This window comes from Phocoena sinus, chromosome 7 (genome assembly GCF_008692025.1).
Source record: "Phocoena sinus isolate mPhoSin1 chromosome 7, mPhoSin1.pri, whole genome shotgun sequence".
Taxonomy (NCBI): domain Eukaryota; kingdom Metazoa; phylum Chordata; class Mammalia; order Artiodactyla; family Phocoenidae; genus Phocoena; species Phocoena sinus.
Window position 1 is genome coordinate 73,315,826 of NC_045769.1, and position 18,475 is coordinate 73,334,300.

Below are 18,475 nucleotides of genomic sequence, written 5' to 3' on the forward strand. Positions count from 1 at the left end.
TGGAAGCTAGCTGTTCAGTATTACAAGGGAGGAGAGAAGCCCCCAAAGTCAAAGCAGCAGCTCTGATGTCAGACAAAGATAAGCAGCTTCTCTATTCACAGTCACGTATCTAACCCCAGACGGTACCTGCTGCTCCTCTTTGCTCTCGCTCTGGCATAAAAGGCTTCATAGGACTTCGGTTTCAACTCGAGAGCCTTGGAAGCAAACTCTTCTGCCATGCCGAAGTCCTGGTATCAATATTTAAATACACAAGTCAGAAGCAGCACTGAAACATGATTACAGGCAACCTTTTAAGAAGAGTTTTGCTCTAGAGGTTAGTAGAGAAGTGGGACACGTTTGGAGCGAGATGAAGGGGAAAGTAAGTTGGTTTTCTTGTTGTGAAGTCAGGAGACAGTTATAGCTTATCAATGTTCTTACAAGAAGAATCCCACAGAGAAGCAAAACTCGGTGACTCAGAAGAGTCAGTGACTCGAGAGAGAGAGTGGTGGCGGAAGCAGCGCAGCAGAGGTGAGGGCCGATGGGAGCCCGGCCCCCGGGGGGAGGGGGAGCCTCAGAGGGGCCCGGACACCGCAGCACCTGCAGCAGGAAGGTGGGCAGAGTACGTGGGCGTAGAAGCAGGCAGGTCACAGATTTGGTGGAGGGAGGATGAGGTTTAAAAAAGAAAAACAAAGAAAGTGGTACTGAAACAAATCTAGTTACCAGTTACAAGTTAACTGTGAGTTGACTACAATTAATTACAAATTGACCAGTTCCTGGCTTACCCTCTGAGCAAACATAACAACACTAGGCTGATGATAACACATTTGTGGTGAACTTTACAATGATGCCCTTTCCTTCTGCATCTGGGCACAGCCGCTCGTGCCGGCAGCGTGCAGTTGGGCAGCGGTGGAGGAGCAGTTTGCATGTGCTTGTCATCACTGAGGCAGAGAAACTACGTCCGTGTGCACTCCCCTCAGCACCTCGGGAGGTGGGTGGTGCTGTGATCTAATGATGGTCACCCCAGACAAGCAGCTCCCCATGCGCCAGGTTCACAGAAAAGTGCAAACAAACCAGACAGGAGGCCTGTAGAAGGGCAGGCCTTCACCGCTGTGAGAACAGCTAAAGGACTGCAATAAGGGGCCCGGCTTACATTTGTTTTTCTTCGGCAACGAGACAAATTGAGATAGAGGGAAATCCTTAGCTCATTGAACGGTCTCATGTCCTCTCCGAATCCTTCTCGAGGAAACTTCCTTAAGGCATACTGGTACCTCTGGGCTGCCTCTTTCATCTTCCCTTTCTAGGATTCAAAAATCAGAGAAATTTATCGTTTCCAGAGGCTCCAAGATGAATAAAGATCCTGATGAGGACAGGCCACGGCCAGAACCAGTCCACTGACTGGCCTGGACACGCAGCTTCACTGCCCGCCTAGGCGCCTGCAACCAGAGCTGGGTTTACAGGAAGGGATCTGTAAATTGCCAAACCCATAACCATCAATCTTAATTAAAACATCAGATTATCTTCTCTGTTACATATTTGTGACAACCATTTCATGAATGATCTCTCACCTAAAGATACTTTCACGCAGAGTGTAACAGAAATCAAATGGAGAAACCACGCCGTCCCTAAAGCAAGTAGAGTCTTGCGGATAAACCTAGAGCTGCTGTAGAATGATAAGTTTTCTTTCAAGAGGAACTAAAGCACGGGCTTTAAAACTCAGCACAGCACTGCACGTCATTTTCAAGGCTAAAGAAATCCATTTGCTCTGCTGGTTCTGTTTCACAGCAGGTATGAAGTCTGTCGAAAATGGCTAATAATTGCCTACCAAAATTCATATTAAAACCACTTCAAAGCCACAACGATACACACTCTGAACTCAATTTCAAACTGATTCCAGGCCAGGAACCCTGCTGGGTCATGCTATATGCCTATTTATTTGTTGTTATTAAAAAAGAAAAGGAAAAACTAAAACACAGAAAGTACAGCAGCTTCATGCCAAAAAGGATTAAAATGGTCATGATGTCGTTTTTTGTTTTCATCATCTTTTAATTCTGTCTAATCACAGACCTGGAAAGAAAAGTGATCTATGGAAATGGCCTGAGCATCTCTCTAAACTCGGGGTTGGCAAACTATGGTTTCTGGGCCAAACCCGGCCTGACACCTGTTTCTACAAACACAGTTTGACTGGGACACGGCCTGGCTCATTTGTCTGTGTGTTATCTTGGCTGCGTCTGTGACACAAGAGCAAAGCTAGAGGGCTGTGGCAGGGACCACAGAGCAAAGCCTGACATGGTTACTACCTGGCTCTTTCCAGATGAAGTGTACTGCCCTCTGATCTAAACTGCATGTGTTAGTTTGAACATTTTTACTTTAAAGTCAAATTTACTAATCTTTAAATTGTCTTTCCATTTCTAAGGGGAAAAAGAAATTAATTCCACCTCCTGAGTAAACTGAGTGTTATCTATTACTTGACTGTTTTAAGTAAAAATCTCTCCAGAAACAGTTTCAAATTCCAGAAGCTTACAGACATAAAAATTAAGATAATAAAGGCTTGGGAGATTTCATGATTCTTTTCTTCTGAAAATGTCTCCTGAGTGTTCCTTTCCCATGTCTCATGATTCCAAGCACCAAGGAATTTCCTGTAGGATGTGCCTGTTAAACAAGAAGCACCTCTGCCTTCGTATCAAGGCTTCAGGCTGTAAGTCACAGTTACAGCCCCAAGGATTCGTTCAGAAATAATGGTTCTCAAACACAAAGAGGAGTGCTTTCCACGTTGAAGATTCTGCTGTGAGGATATCAAATCCTGGGCACAAGGCTAGGTTAGCACTTCCCAGAACTTCTATTAGCTAAGCTGTATGTATTCTGGCAGTAGCACAGCTACATCCATTATACCGCAAACTAAGAGGCTGCTCACAGGTTGTTTACAGGATCACAAGAAAAGGGCGACACCACTTACTTTGTACATCAAGTTTCCTTCCTCCATCAATTTCTGTAAAAGTATAATCAGAATATCAGGTTTGGAAGTAGCCATCGCCCAAGCAGCATTTCCTGCAAAATAAACATGTGTTCAGAGACATTCCAGTGGGCTTGGAGCAAAGGAGCTCAATGCTTCCGTGTCCCCGTCACAGCTAAGCCCACAAACAGCAGAGAACCCAGCTGCAGAGGACACTGTAGCGTGTCCTGCAGGTGTACTGTCCCGCGTGACAGTACAGCGAAGGGAAGGGAGCATTTAGCAGGGAGTTGCACCCCGCACACCCTGTCACTTGGGGGGACAAGAGTACTGGGACACGCAAGCATCAGCGCAGCCATGAGCCACCCCTCCTTTCTATGGGGATTTGCTTCCCAATCATCTCTTTAGTTCCCTGCAGCGCTGTCAGGACCACGCGCAGGTGGAGGCGAGGCTTCTCAGCGTCTCTCACACTCGCTGCAGAGTCACCACCAAATCCACTCTGAGACGCCAGCTCTGGCCCTGCTGCCCTCCTCCCAACCATCCCCGCCCTCGGCCTCCCTGTTCCCGCCTGTGTCTCCTTCTCTCCCGGCGGACGGCACAGCCACAACCTCTGTCTAAGCCTCTTCCAAACACGCACAGGGAGCAACGCTTAAGGGCATGGCCTCAGGAGTGGGACTCAGGTTCAAGGTGACCTGCCGCTCACTATGACCTCAGGGGAGCTATTCACCATCTTCAGGCCTGGGGTTCCTCCTCTGTAACACGATGCTTTCATCATTCCCTACTTACAGGGTAGGTGAGGATGAGATAAGTTAAAACATGCAACTGCTCAGAATAGCTCCTGATACCATGAGCTGCTTAATAATGTCACTTCACCTCCTTCATCGAAGTCCCCTCCCCAGAACTGCTGGCAGCCAAAGGTCTGGCGTGAGACCAGAAAAGACAGTGCCGTATGGGGCACTCTTGCCTGCACTCTGAACCCTGGGCCGTGTTCCAACCTCCTCAGAGCTCCGGCCCGACATTATCCTCAAGTCACCCCGTCTCGTCTCCAGTAAGCCCCGAAAGCTCTCCCTCCCAGAACCTGTGCTAGGGTTGCCGCTGCCCTTCCCAGCGGACAAACCGCCCCTCCCGAACAGCAGTCCTCGCACTTGTGGCTCATTACAACCGCCCTCCGGCTCCTGCCCACCCGCCCTCGGGCCCTCCCCACAGAGGCGCCCGGAACAGCTCCCGCTGTGGCTCCCACGCATCCCCAGCACCCCCAGGGCTGGGCTGTCCTTCAACACTGGCCTCTGCTCTCTGCCCACGTGGGCTGTAATAATATGAGTCTTTTACACACTCTGAATGACTGTGATTAACTGAGCCTTAGAGAGGGACAAAAAAAATCTTCACACGCCTGACGTCTTACTTCTTAACCCGGGAGCAGGTGGGTATGGTCCCTCGCGTACTCTAAAATCTGAAGCTACCCTCCCTCTCGCTGGTGAACTGCAGAGTTTACTGACCTAACTTGGCTCCTTTTCTCAGCAGTGTAATCACTACAGATGTGTTTCGACAACCGATGGCTCTGTCCAAGGGCCGCATGCCGCTGTGGTCCACGTGCTCGATCACGGCCCCCTTGTCGACCAGGTACAGCACCTGCAAAAGGGAGACACAGGCCCTGAGGGCGCGGGTAGCAGGAGCCCTCACCTTGCCCAACGCTGCAGCTGGTGTAGGAGCTGGCAGCCTTAGCTTCACTCTGGTCTCAGATGCTTCTGGCCTAACGGGATCTTAGAAGGGAAATGAAGTTGACATGGAACAGAGCAGAGGAGCTGCAATCCACAGCTCAAACCCACTCTGCTAAAGTGATTTTGATGTTGGCAATGAGACAGGGCAGGTGGATGTCCCCAGGGCGGGATGTGTGTCTGTGCACCCATAGACCACAGACAGTACACACACACTACCACCTGTCTGTCTCACCCCACTTCCCAGGCCACAGAGACGAGACACAGTCACCTTTTCATCTCCAATTACTTAGGAGGCAGGCTTCTGCCATAGCTCCAACATGCTGGCAGGTCATGGCAATGGCACTTCAGAAACACTCAGACCCACACAGCCTGGGTACAGAAGCTGGAAAGACCAGGATCAACTGGACCCGATTATAACTCACTTTAGGGCTTAGGAAAGAGACCTGAACATGGGCACTGTAAAGGCGGCAACTTTGAGACCATGGTACAAAGACTGCCTTGATGTGATAAAACAGCTGTCACTTGGACTAAACAGAGAACAACAGGGAAAACCATGCTGGCCACTAAAATTGCTCTATTCACTGGAAAAGTCTGTAGCCTGCTTAGATTTTCACGTGGATCTAGTAGATCCTATCAGTCCACCAGCTGTTCAAAATGACACTAGAGGGATTAACATCCAGAATATATAAAGAACTCCTATAACTCAACAACAAAAACCTCAAAAACCCAATTTAAAAATAGGCAAAGGCTGTGATAATCCGTAATGGAAAAGAATATGGAAAAGAACATATATATATATACATATACATATGTGTGTGTAACTGAGTCGATTTGCTGTATAGCAGAAATTAACACATTGTAAATCAACTATACTCCAATAAAATTTAAAAAATAGGCAAAGGGGTTTCCCTGGTGGCGCAGTGGTTGAGTCCGCCTGCCGATGCAGGGGACACGGGTTCGTGCCCCGGTCCGGGAAGATCCCACATGCCGCGGAGCGGCTGAGCCCGTGAGCCATGGCCACTGAGCCTGCGCGTCCGGAGCCTGTGCTCCGCAACGGGAGAGGCCGCAACGGTGAGAGGCCGGTGTACCGCAAAAAAAAAGAAAAAAATAGGCAAAGGATCTGAATAGATATTTTTCCAAAGGTGATATACAAATAGCCAATAAGCATGTCAGAAGATGCTCATCATTAGAGAACTGCAAATCAAAACAACAAGCTATTAACTGTTAGGATGGCTGCTATCAAAGAAAAGAACGAAACAGAAAATAAGTGCTGGAGAGGGTGTGGAGAAACAGGTAGCCATGTGCACTTTTGGTGAGAATGTAAAATGATGCACCCACTATGGACACAGCATGAAGCTTCCTCAAAAAATTAAAAATAGAATTACCCCTCGATTGAGCAATCTTACATCTGGGTATCTATCCAAAAGAATGGATAGATCTCGAAAAAATCTTCAGGCTCTTGAAGAGATATTTGCACACCCATGTTCGTAACAGCACTACTCATAATAGCCAAGAGGTGGAAGCAACCCAAGTGCCCAATGATGGATGAATGGATTAACAAAATGTGGTAAACACATAAATGGAATATTATTCAGCCTTAAAAAAGGACATCCTGACGTATGCTATAACATGAATGAACCTAGAAGACGTTATGCCAAGTGAAATCAGTCAGTCACAAAACGACAATATTGTATGATTCCACTTGTGTTCAGGGACCTAGAGCTGTCATTCACAGAGACGCAAAGTAGAAAGGTGTTTGCCGGGATTGGGGGGGTAACGAGGTTAACTGTTTAATGGGTGCAGTTTCAGTTTTACAAGACAGAAAAAGCCTGGACTTTGGCTGCACAACGATGTGAAATGTATGCAACACTACTGAACTCTTCACCTAGGAATGGTTACGATGGTAAATTTTACGTTATGTGTTTTTACCACAATTCTTTTTAATGACGCTTAGAATGCTAAGATCTTTCACTCTTCCCTAATGCTGATAAACTATAGGATCTGGTAATGTGACGTAAGTTGAAAAAGAAAAGTGTGGAGAGGTGAGGTTCAGTTAAATAGCTGTTTCTGAAAATCGACATTTAAGTACAGTTTATAACGTCCAGGAAATTGAAACTATTTAACTGTAACATGTAGAACCACCAGGCACAGACGTGCAGGGTGGGGATGGCTTCTGCTCCAAGGTCCACAGCCCCCAGCAATACAGTACCTGTCTGTCTAGCTAATCCTCACCTTAGACACACGTAACGATTCATAAATGATAATTCTCAAGGAGAAATGAACATTCCTCCAGCACCTGCTTGGTGCCTGGGATATGGACACTGACAAAGTGGTTTTTGCCCTGAAAGACATCTTGTGGTTTTTAGTTTATTAAGGTTTTATCCCTTCCTTCCTCAGTTAGACTTGGGCCTTTGGCAAAGAGATAAAGACAGTGCCCAAAGCATTTTCTATTATTTCTAGACAAAGCCACATCAATTTAAAAACAAACCAACTGATTATTTGATGAGTAATTTCTCACATATATAAAAGTGATTTTTAAATGATCTGTACGGGCATTCTATTTACATGGAAACTGTAAGAAAATGAAATGACATATGCACGTGTGTACACATATTCATGTATGTGCGTGCAGTTTGTAATCATGGAATTTTAAGCCTTTAAAGTCTGTTAAAATCTTTACCCCAGGTCTGCAACAGACTGCGTGCCACAGAATTAGAGGAAAACGAAAGCCACCCCACAGCACACGCGTATGAGCCGGCCACGCGGGGCCAGCGTCATGCACACTTGGGGATGGCTCAGCTCCCGAGTCTCCACGCGGCCCAGTCCGCCTGGCACAGGTGGGGAGCGTGGCCGCCGCGGTACCTACGGTCTCCGCATCGCCGTAGAAGGCGGCCAGGTCCAGGGGGCTGCGGCCGTTCTTGTCCGTCTGGTCGATCTTGGCTCCTTCCTCCACCAGGAACTGGACCACAGCCCTGTGCCCTTTCAGACAAGCCCAGCTTAATGCTGACAGACCCTCTTTGTCCAGGGAAGAAAGGGCGGCACCTGAAAGACAAGCCCATTCACAGAACATGACCGTGGAAAGACAAGGCCAGAGGCAGACCCTTTCACGCCCGCAGGGGCCTGGCCTAAACAGTATCTGAAGCCAAGGGTGAAGTGATCATCCCCGCTGCAGCTGGGTAAAGGGTACGTGGGATGCGTCCCTATTCCCTCTACTTGTGTGCAAGGTGAAAATTTTCCATGACAAGAACACTTAACAAAAAGATTTTTTCAAAAACAAAACAGAGACAACAACAAAAAAAACAAAAATATCAGAAAGTACTAAACGAGTCTGCCAAAGCTCTTGTCCTTGTCCCTCCAAGACAGTCCCACGCGGGGGGGGTGGGACAGTGCGGCTACCTTTCGAAAGGAGAAATTCCACGGTGCTCAAGTGCCCTTCACAAGCAGCCACCATGAGGGGCGTCCGGCCCTGCTTGTCACTTAGGTTCACGTCACAGCCACGGTCCAACAGCAACCTCACGATCTGAAAGAAACACTCGGGATTACACGCTTCCTTGCTGCCCCTTGAATCACGTGCTCTCTACTCAGGATGGTTTTCCCACCTTTCAGAGTAGTGAAAGGACTCTCCTCTTTTTAAAAAGCCCTGTAAGTCGTGTGATCCGTGGGGCCTGTAAAATCTTTCTATTGTATTCCTTTGAACAGACTCTTCTTCCAATTTATCTTCTCTTTAACCAGCTGAATTCATTACTATGTCTGTAAAACTTGCACACACAAGGCAGAAATTTGGAGAAGGGAGGATTCCAAGCACAGTCAAGTGATGACAGGACAGCCACTACAGGGCACGTGGGGTAGCTGAGCAGAACTAAAGGGAAGGCACCACAGCCACGGCCCCATGGAGGGGCTGACACCACGTTCCTGTAGCAGGCGGACGCGGCACGGGCAATGGATGCGAAAACACTCACCCACCCTCTCCCATCAGCCGTCTGCTTCCTGAGGCTTAGGACTGGGGGACCTTCATAGCAGGTGATTTTTGGCAAAGCTTCCTGGAGGAGTTTCAGCCTCCAAGTTATGCCTTTAAACAGTACATGGTGAGAAGGGGAAAAAAACCCAGAGAGGGGTCTCCTACAGTGACCATCCTGGAGGGAACTGCTCTGTCCAGGGGATTGTGGTCCAGCCTCTCTCCCTCTGGCACCACGCTTGTTTTATTGCCACCACAGCAGAAGGTGGCATATTCCCACTGCTCTCTTGTTCCTGACACACTAACATATGTCTCCAGACTTCCCCACGACTTAGGGAACACAGAGAACAGGAGAGAGGATTATTAGCTAGGGCATCTCAAGGACTTGTGAGAGAGGCAGGGAGTGGCCGGTACAAACCAAGCTCTTAGAAACAGGAAGGAGAAAAGCCAGAATCTTGGTGGGGCACCCTCACAGCTCCTACCAGCAGAGCTAGCACGAACCGGAAGGGTTGAGACTCCACACTGTGAACTTGGGCCTAGAAAATTCCTTCTATAATGGATATGATGGTGAAATCCATCTGTCTGTTTGCAGCTGTGTGTAACCTGGTGCCAGCCATGGGGTAGATACATGGTCACTGTTTACAAAATGAAGGAGTAAATGACTGAACCGCTGCTATCAAGGACCCCTTGCTCCCTTAATTAGACTAAAAGCAACGACGCGTCGCTCCTTGTGAAAGAAGCCAGCCTGAATCACAGTGCAGGACCAGAGGGAAAAGGCTTCCCCTCCCACGGAGCACAACAAGCCCACTCTTCTCCCAAGCCTGCTGGACAAGCGGGCTGCACAACTGCAGCAGCCGCTGTGTTACGCCAAGTCTTCTGCTGTCAGGACAGGGCGCACCCATTCCATTTCCCCTCCCCGGTTATGGGGAAGCAGCTGTTGGTCTCTGACCCGGTTACCAGCCTTGCTCCCAGTTACCAGCCAATGTGGCTGACTGTGCTAGCCTGTCAAATGTCTGCCTTGATACAGCAGTGCTCACAGCACAAGCCGAAGTCAAGAATGTGAAAAAGACAGGGCCCAGCAGGGGAGACGGGCAGCAGCGATCTCTATCCCATTCACTGTTTCTGAAGCACTCGGGGTCCCCCGGGTACCTGCCAATGCCCCTGGCGTGCCGCACAAAACAACGGAGGGACCCCTCTCCTGTTAGTCCGAGACGCAGCAGCTCCACGCTCCAGCAGCAGCTCGCAGACCTCCAGCTTGCCTCGTCCTGCAGCGGCCGTCAGGGCTAGAGGGAAGTCACAGGGGGAGGAGTCTGTTAGTATGATGGCCACGTGGTAGTGGCTAACGGTGGCCACAGACTCTCTCACACTCCTCCCGCTGAGAGGAGGGGGACCACGTATCCTGCCCCCCTTGAATCTGGGTAGGCTCTGTGACACCTTTTTCTTTCTTTCTTTTAAAAAAAAATTTTTTTGGGCTGTATCGGGTCTTAGTTGCGGCTCGCAGAACCTTTCGTTGTGGCACGCAGGCTCTTCGTTGTGGCATGCCGGCTTCTCTCTAGTTGTGGCGCGTGGGTTTTCTCTCTCTAGTTGTGGCGTGCGGGCTCCAGAGCGCGTGGACTCTGTAAGCTGTGGCCCGCAGGCTCCAGAGTGTGTGGGCTCTGTAGTTTGCAGCACACAGGCTCTCTAGTTGAGGTGCATGGGCACAGTAGTTGTGGTGCACGGGCTTAGTTGCTCTGCGGCATGTGGGTTCTTAGCTCCCTGACTAGGAATTGAACCTGCGTCCCCTGTGTTGGAAGGCGGATTATTTACCACTGGACCACCAGGGGAAGTCCCTCTGTGACACCTTTGACCAACAGAACAGAGCAGACATGATGCTGTGCCAGTGCATGGGCCCAGGCCCTGAGGTGGGCAACTTCCACTTCCTTGAGCACTCCTTGGAATCAGCTGCCACGCTGTGAGGAAGCCCAAGCAGCCCTGAGGTGAGACCCATTGGGAGAAGCTGTGCATGGCCAATATCCTAGCAGCCAGCCTGCACACACACCTGCGTGCGTGTGTGCCATCCTGGAAAGGGATCCCCAGACACAGTCAAGCCACACCAGCTAGAGCTGTGAGAGCAGAGATGAGCCGTCCCTACAAGCCTGGCCCAAATGCAGATTCAGGAGCCACTAAACGTTTGTTCTATTGTTGCCTTTTTTCACAGTAAGAGACAACGAGAATATAGGGCCACACAAACACAGAGATCAGTATTACTGTCAAGACCAGCTTTTTACCCTAAAGTCACACATTTCAATCAACAAGAGCTAACGATTGCTGAGGCAGTGAGAGCATATCACTGCGTTTCTGCCTTCAGGGAGCTTAGAATTTCTGTAACAAGTTCAGATCCTGGGTTAAGAATGTCAGCAAAGGAACAAAAGGACAATTAGGCTGTGGAGGGCCTTGAGTGCCTGGGCAAACAGCCCAGTGTGATCCTGAGGCAGGGAGCTGTAGCTGGCAGCAGAGGTGCAGCGGGAAGGTCAGCAGAGGACAAAACGAGAACGGTGTGAAGGGAACGAATGCAGGCCCAGAGTCCTCAGGACACCCTCACAGCAGTGACTGCGCCTCCCCACCCCCAAGGCATGATTCCTAATGGGGGCTGGGGAGGCAGAAAGACGGGTTTAGTTAGAAGAGGGGCTCTGCCATGGCATGAACCACTGTCTAGAGGGAAGGACAGTGGCAGGTTGCAGGGACAGCCCCAGGCCAAGACAAAACTCTTCAGCAGAGGACAGGAAGGGGTGGGAGACGGAGACACAGCAGTTGGGAGTGTCTACAACGCAGAGGGGGAAGGAGAGGGTGGAGCCTGACGCTGCGGCTCCGCTCTAGTCCTTGGGCGACTCCGTCTCTACATACAACCTCACACCTCAAACTTCTGGCTTCCTGAATAAAGTAAGCGTCCCTCCAAATCAGTCAGACGTCTCAGTATGAAAACTAGGAAGACACAGGAATAGATCCTTCACAAAAGGTGAAGTCCAAAGGCCAACGAACTTATGAAAAGCGCCCAACCTCACTAGCAGTCCAAGAAATTGAGAAATGGGACCCGCTGCTGGTTGAGGACATACACATCCTTCCACGCAGCAACCCAGGTGTCGATGCGTGCCCGGACGTGCCCCTGGAGCACACGGGGAGGCGTGCTTGTGACAGCCTGAGCTGGAGCAGCCCAGCTGGCTGCGGACAGCCGACCACAGGTCATGGTGCAAACACTACACGGCCACCAAATAAACACCACATGGCTAAATGCAGTGCAACGGGTCCACCTCCCAAATTTAACAGAGATTCCAAGAAGCAAAACACAGAAGAACACACAGGGCGATAGCTCAGAACTGAGAGCACTGCTGGGCGGTCTCAGGACAGGTCCACAGTGGTCCCCTTTCCGGGAGGGCAGGGCCGGCATCGCTGGGAACCCTGGGTCTCCCGGCGTTGCTGAGACGGGAAGCCAGGGGCTCAGCAATGCAGCTTCCCTGTGTCCTCTCCAGACCCCCTCTCAGGACAGACACCATGCCTACTCCAGCTCTGTCGGCCAACCATGGTTTACCTCCCAGGACCACACACACGAAAAAGATGTAAACATGACACCTGGACCTCAGCTCCCTCTCAGGGACAAAGAAGTCGCTAACCGCTTTACTGATTTTCTCAAGACAGGGCAACCAGTAAAAACCACAGACGGGGAGTGGAAGCTATCTTGGGTCTCGACCACGGGTGCCATTCCTATCCGTGTTACACAGACAGGCTCGTTGTCACCCATTGCACATCTAAACTTGTAAATAACTTACAAATAAATACCGTAAACAGACTAGTATGGATATCGGTTTATAGACTGATGCATTGGGCTGGAGGTGGGAGTTCCCATACCCCAAATGTCTGAACATCAGTGGCCAAGTGATCCTGTCTGTCCTGTGAGCTTCTACACTAGTGGGCCGTGGTCCTGCTGCCAGGCATGCCCATCACGGTCTGTTCCTGCCACAGTGTGAATGTTGACGATTCTGAAGTAACATGGGCCTTGGGGCGCTTTTCTTTACACTGGATGGGTCTAACACCACATCCCTGCAAGCGAGGGCTTTGTGAGATGGAAGATCTGGACGCTGAGCCACTCCCTGGGCCTGCGGCTCCCTGGCATCCTTCCTGCAATTAGGGAGCCCCTCCTCTGCCGGGAGCGGCCTGTGGCACGGCGCGGGCACTGGCGCTGCAGGCGGGGACGTGGCCAGGCGCAGGCAGGACACCGTGGACGTAATAAGCTCAAGGCTCTTCCGTCCGACGAGGCCCGAAGCAGCTGATCACCCTGACGGTCCAGTCTCTTTTATTTGGTAAACAGGTTTCATCCGCATTATAAATGGGGCCTTTAAGTCAGGATTTCTGTTGCAGCTGCCACTGATTTTTTTTTTTTTTTGCAACCGCCCATCAAAAATGACAGCCCGGCACTAAAAATAGGGCCCTGTGTTTGAAGGAGGTGCCAGAGGAGCCAGAAGTTAGAACAGCTGACAGTCGGAGGGGAGCGCCGCCCAGGCCCGGAGACAGGGCTGGATTCCCTTCTCCCTTCCAGCCCGACCGGCTGCTTAGCCTTCTTCTGAGATGGTGAAGCATCTATCAGCACAGGCTGGGAGTCTCACACAGCTGGCCTAAAATGGATCACACCTCCCTAATGAGGCTCTCGCTTTCACCCCATGCCCCAAACAACAGGATCTGTGTTTTCCTTTTTCTACTCAGAGGGAATCTTTTTGGTGCCATCGCTCAGGACCCCTGAGGCTAAGGGTGTATCTCAAGTTCTAGCAGCCACTAGGATGTAAGGACACCATATTCGGAAACAAGCGAGGCTGAAGAATAGTCAACCAGATGCTTAAACAAACAAAACCAGCAGAACTCTGCTCAGGAATTCCAGTTATTCTGCTGAAAAGGCTGTCCTCCGAGCAGACCAGCAGCCCCTAACAAGGGTCAGCGCACTCTGCCTGGCCGGAGAAGGGGGAGGGGCCGGACAGGAGAGAGCGCCTGGGAGAAGGGCAAAGCCTCGGCTTCCGGCCAACGGAATTCAGAGAGGAAGGAGAAAGAAGACCTGGTATGAAACGGGGGCTCTCAAAATCAACCTGAGCTCATGGCGCTTCGTAGGACTCAAACTGAACAGAATTTCTTCTACTGCAAAATCCTCAACAAGATGGCATTTCTGTAACTAAACTCCCACGAAGGCATGTGTCATTTTCTGATTAATTTTACCTCGGCCATACCGTCTTCTGTCTTCAGAGACGCACGTTTGTCGTGGCAGGTGTGCATTTTAAGAAAACCCAGCTGACCCTCAACAATACGAAATCCTCACTGAAAACATCAGTGAGAGATGGTTCCTGGTAAAATGGATCATTTGCAGGAATCTTTTAAGAACTAAAGTTCTCCGGGCAGAGATGTGATTTACAAAAGCTCAACGCCAACGTGCCTGGAACACAGTCATTCCATAAGCAGGGCTGTTTGTGATATTTTATGGCAGGTCTGTCCCTCAGACACACAGGGGTGTGTTCCTGGGCCAGGCCGGCAGGCCTGGGGGCTTCAACAATGGATTGTCACCCCCTCTGCCCACATCCTTCTCTCCCGACTTACAGAAAAGGGTGACAGGTCAGAGCACACGCAGGCGGTCCCTGCTTCTGGACAGTGACCTTTTCATACACCAAACAGTGACGAGCCAGCCCACACCCCTAGGCCCCAGCTGAGCACACGAGCCAGAACAGTGCGCGCCCGCAGAAGCGCGCTTCCTGCCGGCTGAGATGGCGGCCCGGGTCGTGGGCAGCGTGGCTCGGCTTTGCTTACATACGTGTGTTCACTGGTGTGATTTATTTCCTGACATGCTGGCTCTTCCCATCTTTTATAAAAATGGATGTAAGTGAATAGTGATAAGCAGCAAGGGTCTCATAAATGTCATCTAGTTGCGACCAAGATGGAAACCATTAGATGCAACAAAGGCAGTGAAGACAGAACCCGGGCCGGAGGAGAACAAAGGTAAAAGTGCACGTGGAACGCTGGGGAATTCTCAGCTATTTTATCTAAATGCTGAAATGTAATTTGGGATTCTATAATTTTTTAAAGCTCTTTGGGAACAGCAGCCCCTCGCCCTGCACTTAACAAATGACCTCTCGAGGAGTTGTCACCCCAGAGGCTAGTCGGCCTGTGTTTTGCTTTGCTGCCCTTTGGGTCTGGGCAGGGCTGCCACTCACAGAGGCTGGTCCCAAAGGCCTCTGAATGAAAGCAGTGCCCTTTCCTCGCCCTGGGAAGTCAGGCAATACCCCCCCCTCCCCCTTCTATGGACAGGGCTGAGATTTATAAAAGTCCAGTATCATAGCCTTGCTTTGTTAAGTATTTCCTTCCTGGCTGAAGGAGGGGAGGGCTTCCATTAGAAGAACAAACTCCCCAAGAGCTATAAATTCTTCATCTCCGCAAAGATCTGAATCCTCAACAATGCAGAGGATAAAATAAAACACAACAAAGATTGCTCTCACTGAAAAATGCCATTGCACCAAGAGACGAACCCCCAGGAGCCTCCAGCACCCCCAGCCTTGACAGACACCCGTGCTGGGAGGGTGACCTTGCGAACAGGAAGCCGGCTCTGCCCAAAAGCTCTCTGAAGCTCACCAGTGGCTGTTTGGAACACCTTCCTTATTGTTCTGACACTGCCTCCTCATTCTGCACTTGGCATTAAGTCTCCCAGGAGGGCCTGCAGCTGCAGGCCGGGCTGGGGTCAAGGAGAGGGAATCTCTGTTGACAAGGCAACAGGCGGCAACCAAACCACACATGAAGATGCCCGCACCAAATCAGCCCATTTCCCGATGGACTACTTACAAAGCAAGGCAGAAACCAAACCTGAGGAGCCAAGACACCCCTGGCATGTGACCAGTTCTAGAGTAAAAACATGCTATTGGTCTCTGTACACAGCTTAAATATGAACCTCCAATTACCAAGGAATTTTTTCATAGAAATAAAATGTGTCATTGCCACTAAATGGGACTTCCCATGTGACCAAAATTCTTTTCCATCCTTCAAATCCATAAAGGAATTGCAAAGTAACTAAGATTCTGTCACTTAAGCATTCATTTCAATGCTCTATCAAGACCAAAGGTATAGCATAAATATATTACGATAATTAATATTAACAATCAGCTCGTCACTACCTTTGCAACATATCATATCTGTCGAACACTTAGAGCTGCCAAGCTCTGGGCAAAAGACTATGGGTGAGGGCTTCCCTGGTGGCGCAGTGGTTGAGAGTCCGCCTGCCGATGCAGGGGACACGGGTTCGTGCCCCGGTCCGGGAAGATCCCACATGCCGCGGAGCGGCTGGGCCCGTGAGCCATGGCCACTGAGCCTGCGCGTCCGGAGCCTGTGCTCCGCAGCGGGAGGGGCCACAACAGTGAGAGGCCCGTGTACCACACACACACAAAAAGACTATGGGTAAATTCTTACTTAAGCTTGACAAGAATCCTTCGAATTAGCAGATTATGATGTCCATTTTATTGAGGTGAAGGAACTAAGTCACATCATTTGCCCTGAATCGTAAAGCTGATTCAGTGTCAGTTAGAAATTAAACCCAAGCAGCTGAAAGAACCTGGAGGCACTCTCTCAATCAGAACAGGAAGATCCTGGTTATCTGAGAGTTTGGGTCCTGGTTCTGCCACCCATTCACTGTGAAACCTTGATGAAATAATTAAATTTCTTTGGACCTCAACTATCTGCACCTATACCATAAGCTTATTAGTCTCTTTCAATGATATGCTTTGTGATTCTAAGGGTCCTGGGTCTTGAGAACTTTTAAAGAAGGATAAGAAAACAGTGCAATGTGAGATTACTGGACAAGATGGCAGAACAGAAGGACCCTGAGCTTACCTCTTCTCACAAGCAAAAGAGGAAGAGCCTGACGTATTTTAATAATATACTCTGACACTTGTAAACTGCTTCCTACATGATGCTTCATGGCCCTTCAAATTCATAAATTAATTTAATATACAACTAACTTCTGGGATTTCCCTGGCGGTCCAGTGGTTAAGACTTTGCCTTCCAATGAGGGGGTGTGGTGCAGGTTCGATCCCTGGTTGGGGAGCTAAGATCCCACATCACACGCCTTGGGGCCAAAAAACCAAAACATAAAACAGAAGCAATATTGTAACAAATTCAATAAAGACTTTAAAAATGGTCCACATCAAAAATCTTAAAAATATATACACACACACACACACACACACACACACACACACACACACACACAACTACCTTTTACAAGGCAAGTACCACTCATCCTGGTTTTGCAGATGAGGAAAATATGGTCCAGAGAAGTTGAACAACTCACCTAAGGTCACACAGCTAGTGGGAGGGAAGACAGGATTTGAAGTCAGGGAGTCTGGCTGGAATCTGAGTTCTTAATTCTCATACTTCTGCCCCTAAGAAGTCTCCTTTTAAAGAATATCCAACTAATCAAACAGACCATGAACGTTGTTTTAGAACAAGGGTACTAGAAAACACTTTTCTTCTCCTGAAGAGCTGTTAAGCTTTCTCCCACAGACAGTAAGAATAATCTGTAATGACTATGTGTCCTTCTAACTCTGGTCACACAGCATCCTACGGCCAAAACAGCTCAACCTAGTAAACATTCAGGACATTATGGCAGAATTATCCCTGCTCTTCCTCATGTCCAATTCCTGACTTCTTCCCCTTTTCTTATATGTATCAATTCAAGTAAGCCTCTTCAATTATGTGTGCTATAAATAACATAATTCAATTTAAGAACAATTTCCTAAACTATGGATGACATAAATCATGTTTCATACGGACTTTGTGCCAAAAATCTATCAGGGGATCGCAGCTTTGACCAGCTGTCACTTGCAAAGTGTGCTGAGAATGTTCACATTTTGGACAGACCCTCTTACACACCGAATTACGTGCAGCACGTACAACGTGCTCCTTCTTGGGCCCTCAAAGGGCTGGGCGTACGCTGAGGAGAACAGAGCTATGGGCAGGACCCCACGTGAGGGGTCAGTGTTTAAAAAGGGGGACAGTTTCGACAAAACCATCCTACACAAGTTGAGATCCAGGCTCAAAAAAAGAGAATCCAAGTATCACTGCTGTAGGAATTTGGAAGAATCAAGGATGATTTTTCTGTGGGAGAGCAGGTAAATCATGTGCAGTCCTGTTAGGAGGGAGTGACCAAAAGAACAAGCAGCCGCGTTTGTGGGTAAAGATGCTCTAAGCTACCAAAATGTAGATGAGCACATGCCTTTCTGGTGAAAGCCCAAGTTTTGTTTTTGTTTTTGTTTTTTTTTTTTTTTTTTTTTTTTTTTGCGGTATGCGGGCCTCTCACTGTTGTGGCCTCTCCCGTTGCGGGGCACAGGCTCCGGACGCGCAGGCCCCGGACGCGCAGGCCCAGCGGCCATGGCTCACGGGCCCAGCCGCTCCGCGGCATGTGGGATCTTCCCGGTCCGGGGCACGAACCCGCGTCCCCTGCATCGGCAGGCGGACTCTCAACCACTGCGCCACCAGGGAAGCCCTGTTTTTGTTTTTTTAATGAATAGGAAGGGACTCACTAGAACAAAGGCCTCCGTGTACAGCGAAAGCAGTATGATGAAGGCGGAGCACAGGGTCCTGGTAAGCAGTCAAGCTACCAGTCCATCTACACCTGAAATGCCTCTGCGGGTTTCTACGGGCCCCCGCTCCTTGCCCCTCACCTGCCCTGCAGGACAGGGACACACAGGTCCGCTGATTCCTGCTGTCCTCTCGGCAGAGGAAAGGTCTCCAGAACACACCCACGTCAGGGGCAAACCCCAGGGGTCTGCTAGAGCAGGAAGGGGACAGGGTGTGGACAAACCCAGTCCCTTTGGTTCTTAC

At 49.6% G+C, this 18,475-nt stretch overlaps 1 protein-coding gene across 7 annotated transcripts in view; it reads right to left on the bottom strand.

Annotated features, from left to right (window-relative positions):
* The window catches only part of TANC1 (tetratricopeptide repeat, ankyrin repeat and coiled-coil containing 1), a 235,264-nt gene that overhangs the window by 5,929 nt on the left and 210,860 nt on the right, over nt 1-18,475 (bottom strand). For all 7 annotated transcript variants that reach the window (XM_032636672.1, XM_032636666.1, XM_032636671.1 and 4 more), the window contains 7 exons: nt 9,749-9,882; nt 8,041-8,164; nt 7,511-7,686; nt 4,423-4,555; nt 2,933-3,024; nt 1,130-1,276; nt 127-227 (listed from right to left, as the gene is read on the bottom strand). In XM_032636672.1, the coding sequence (XP_032492563.1) occupies nt 127-227; nt 1,130-1,276; nt 2,933-3,024; nt 4,423-4,555; nt 7,511-7,686; nt 8,041-8,164; nt 9,749-9,882 (907 nt within the window). The remainder of the gene's footprint in view (nt 1-126; nt 228-1,129; nt 1,277-2,932; nt 3,025-4,422; nt 4,556-7,510; nt 7,687-8,040; nt 8,165-9,748; nt 9,883-18,475) is intronic.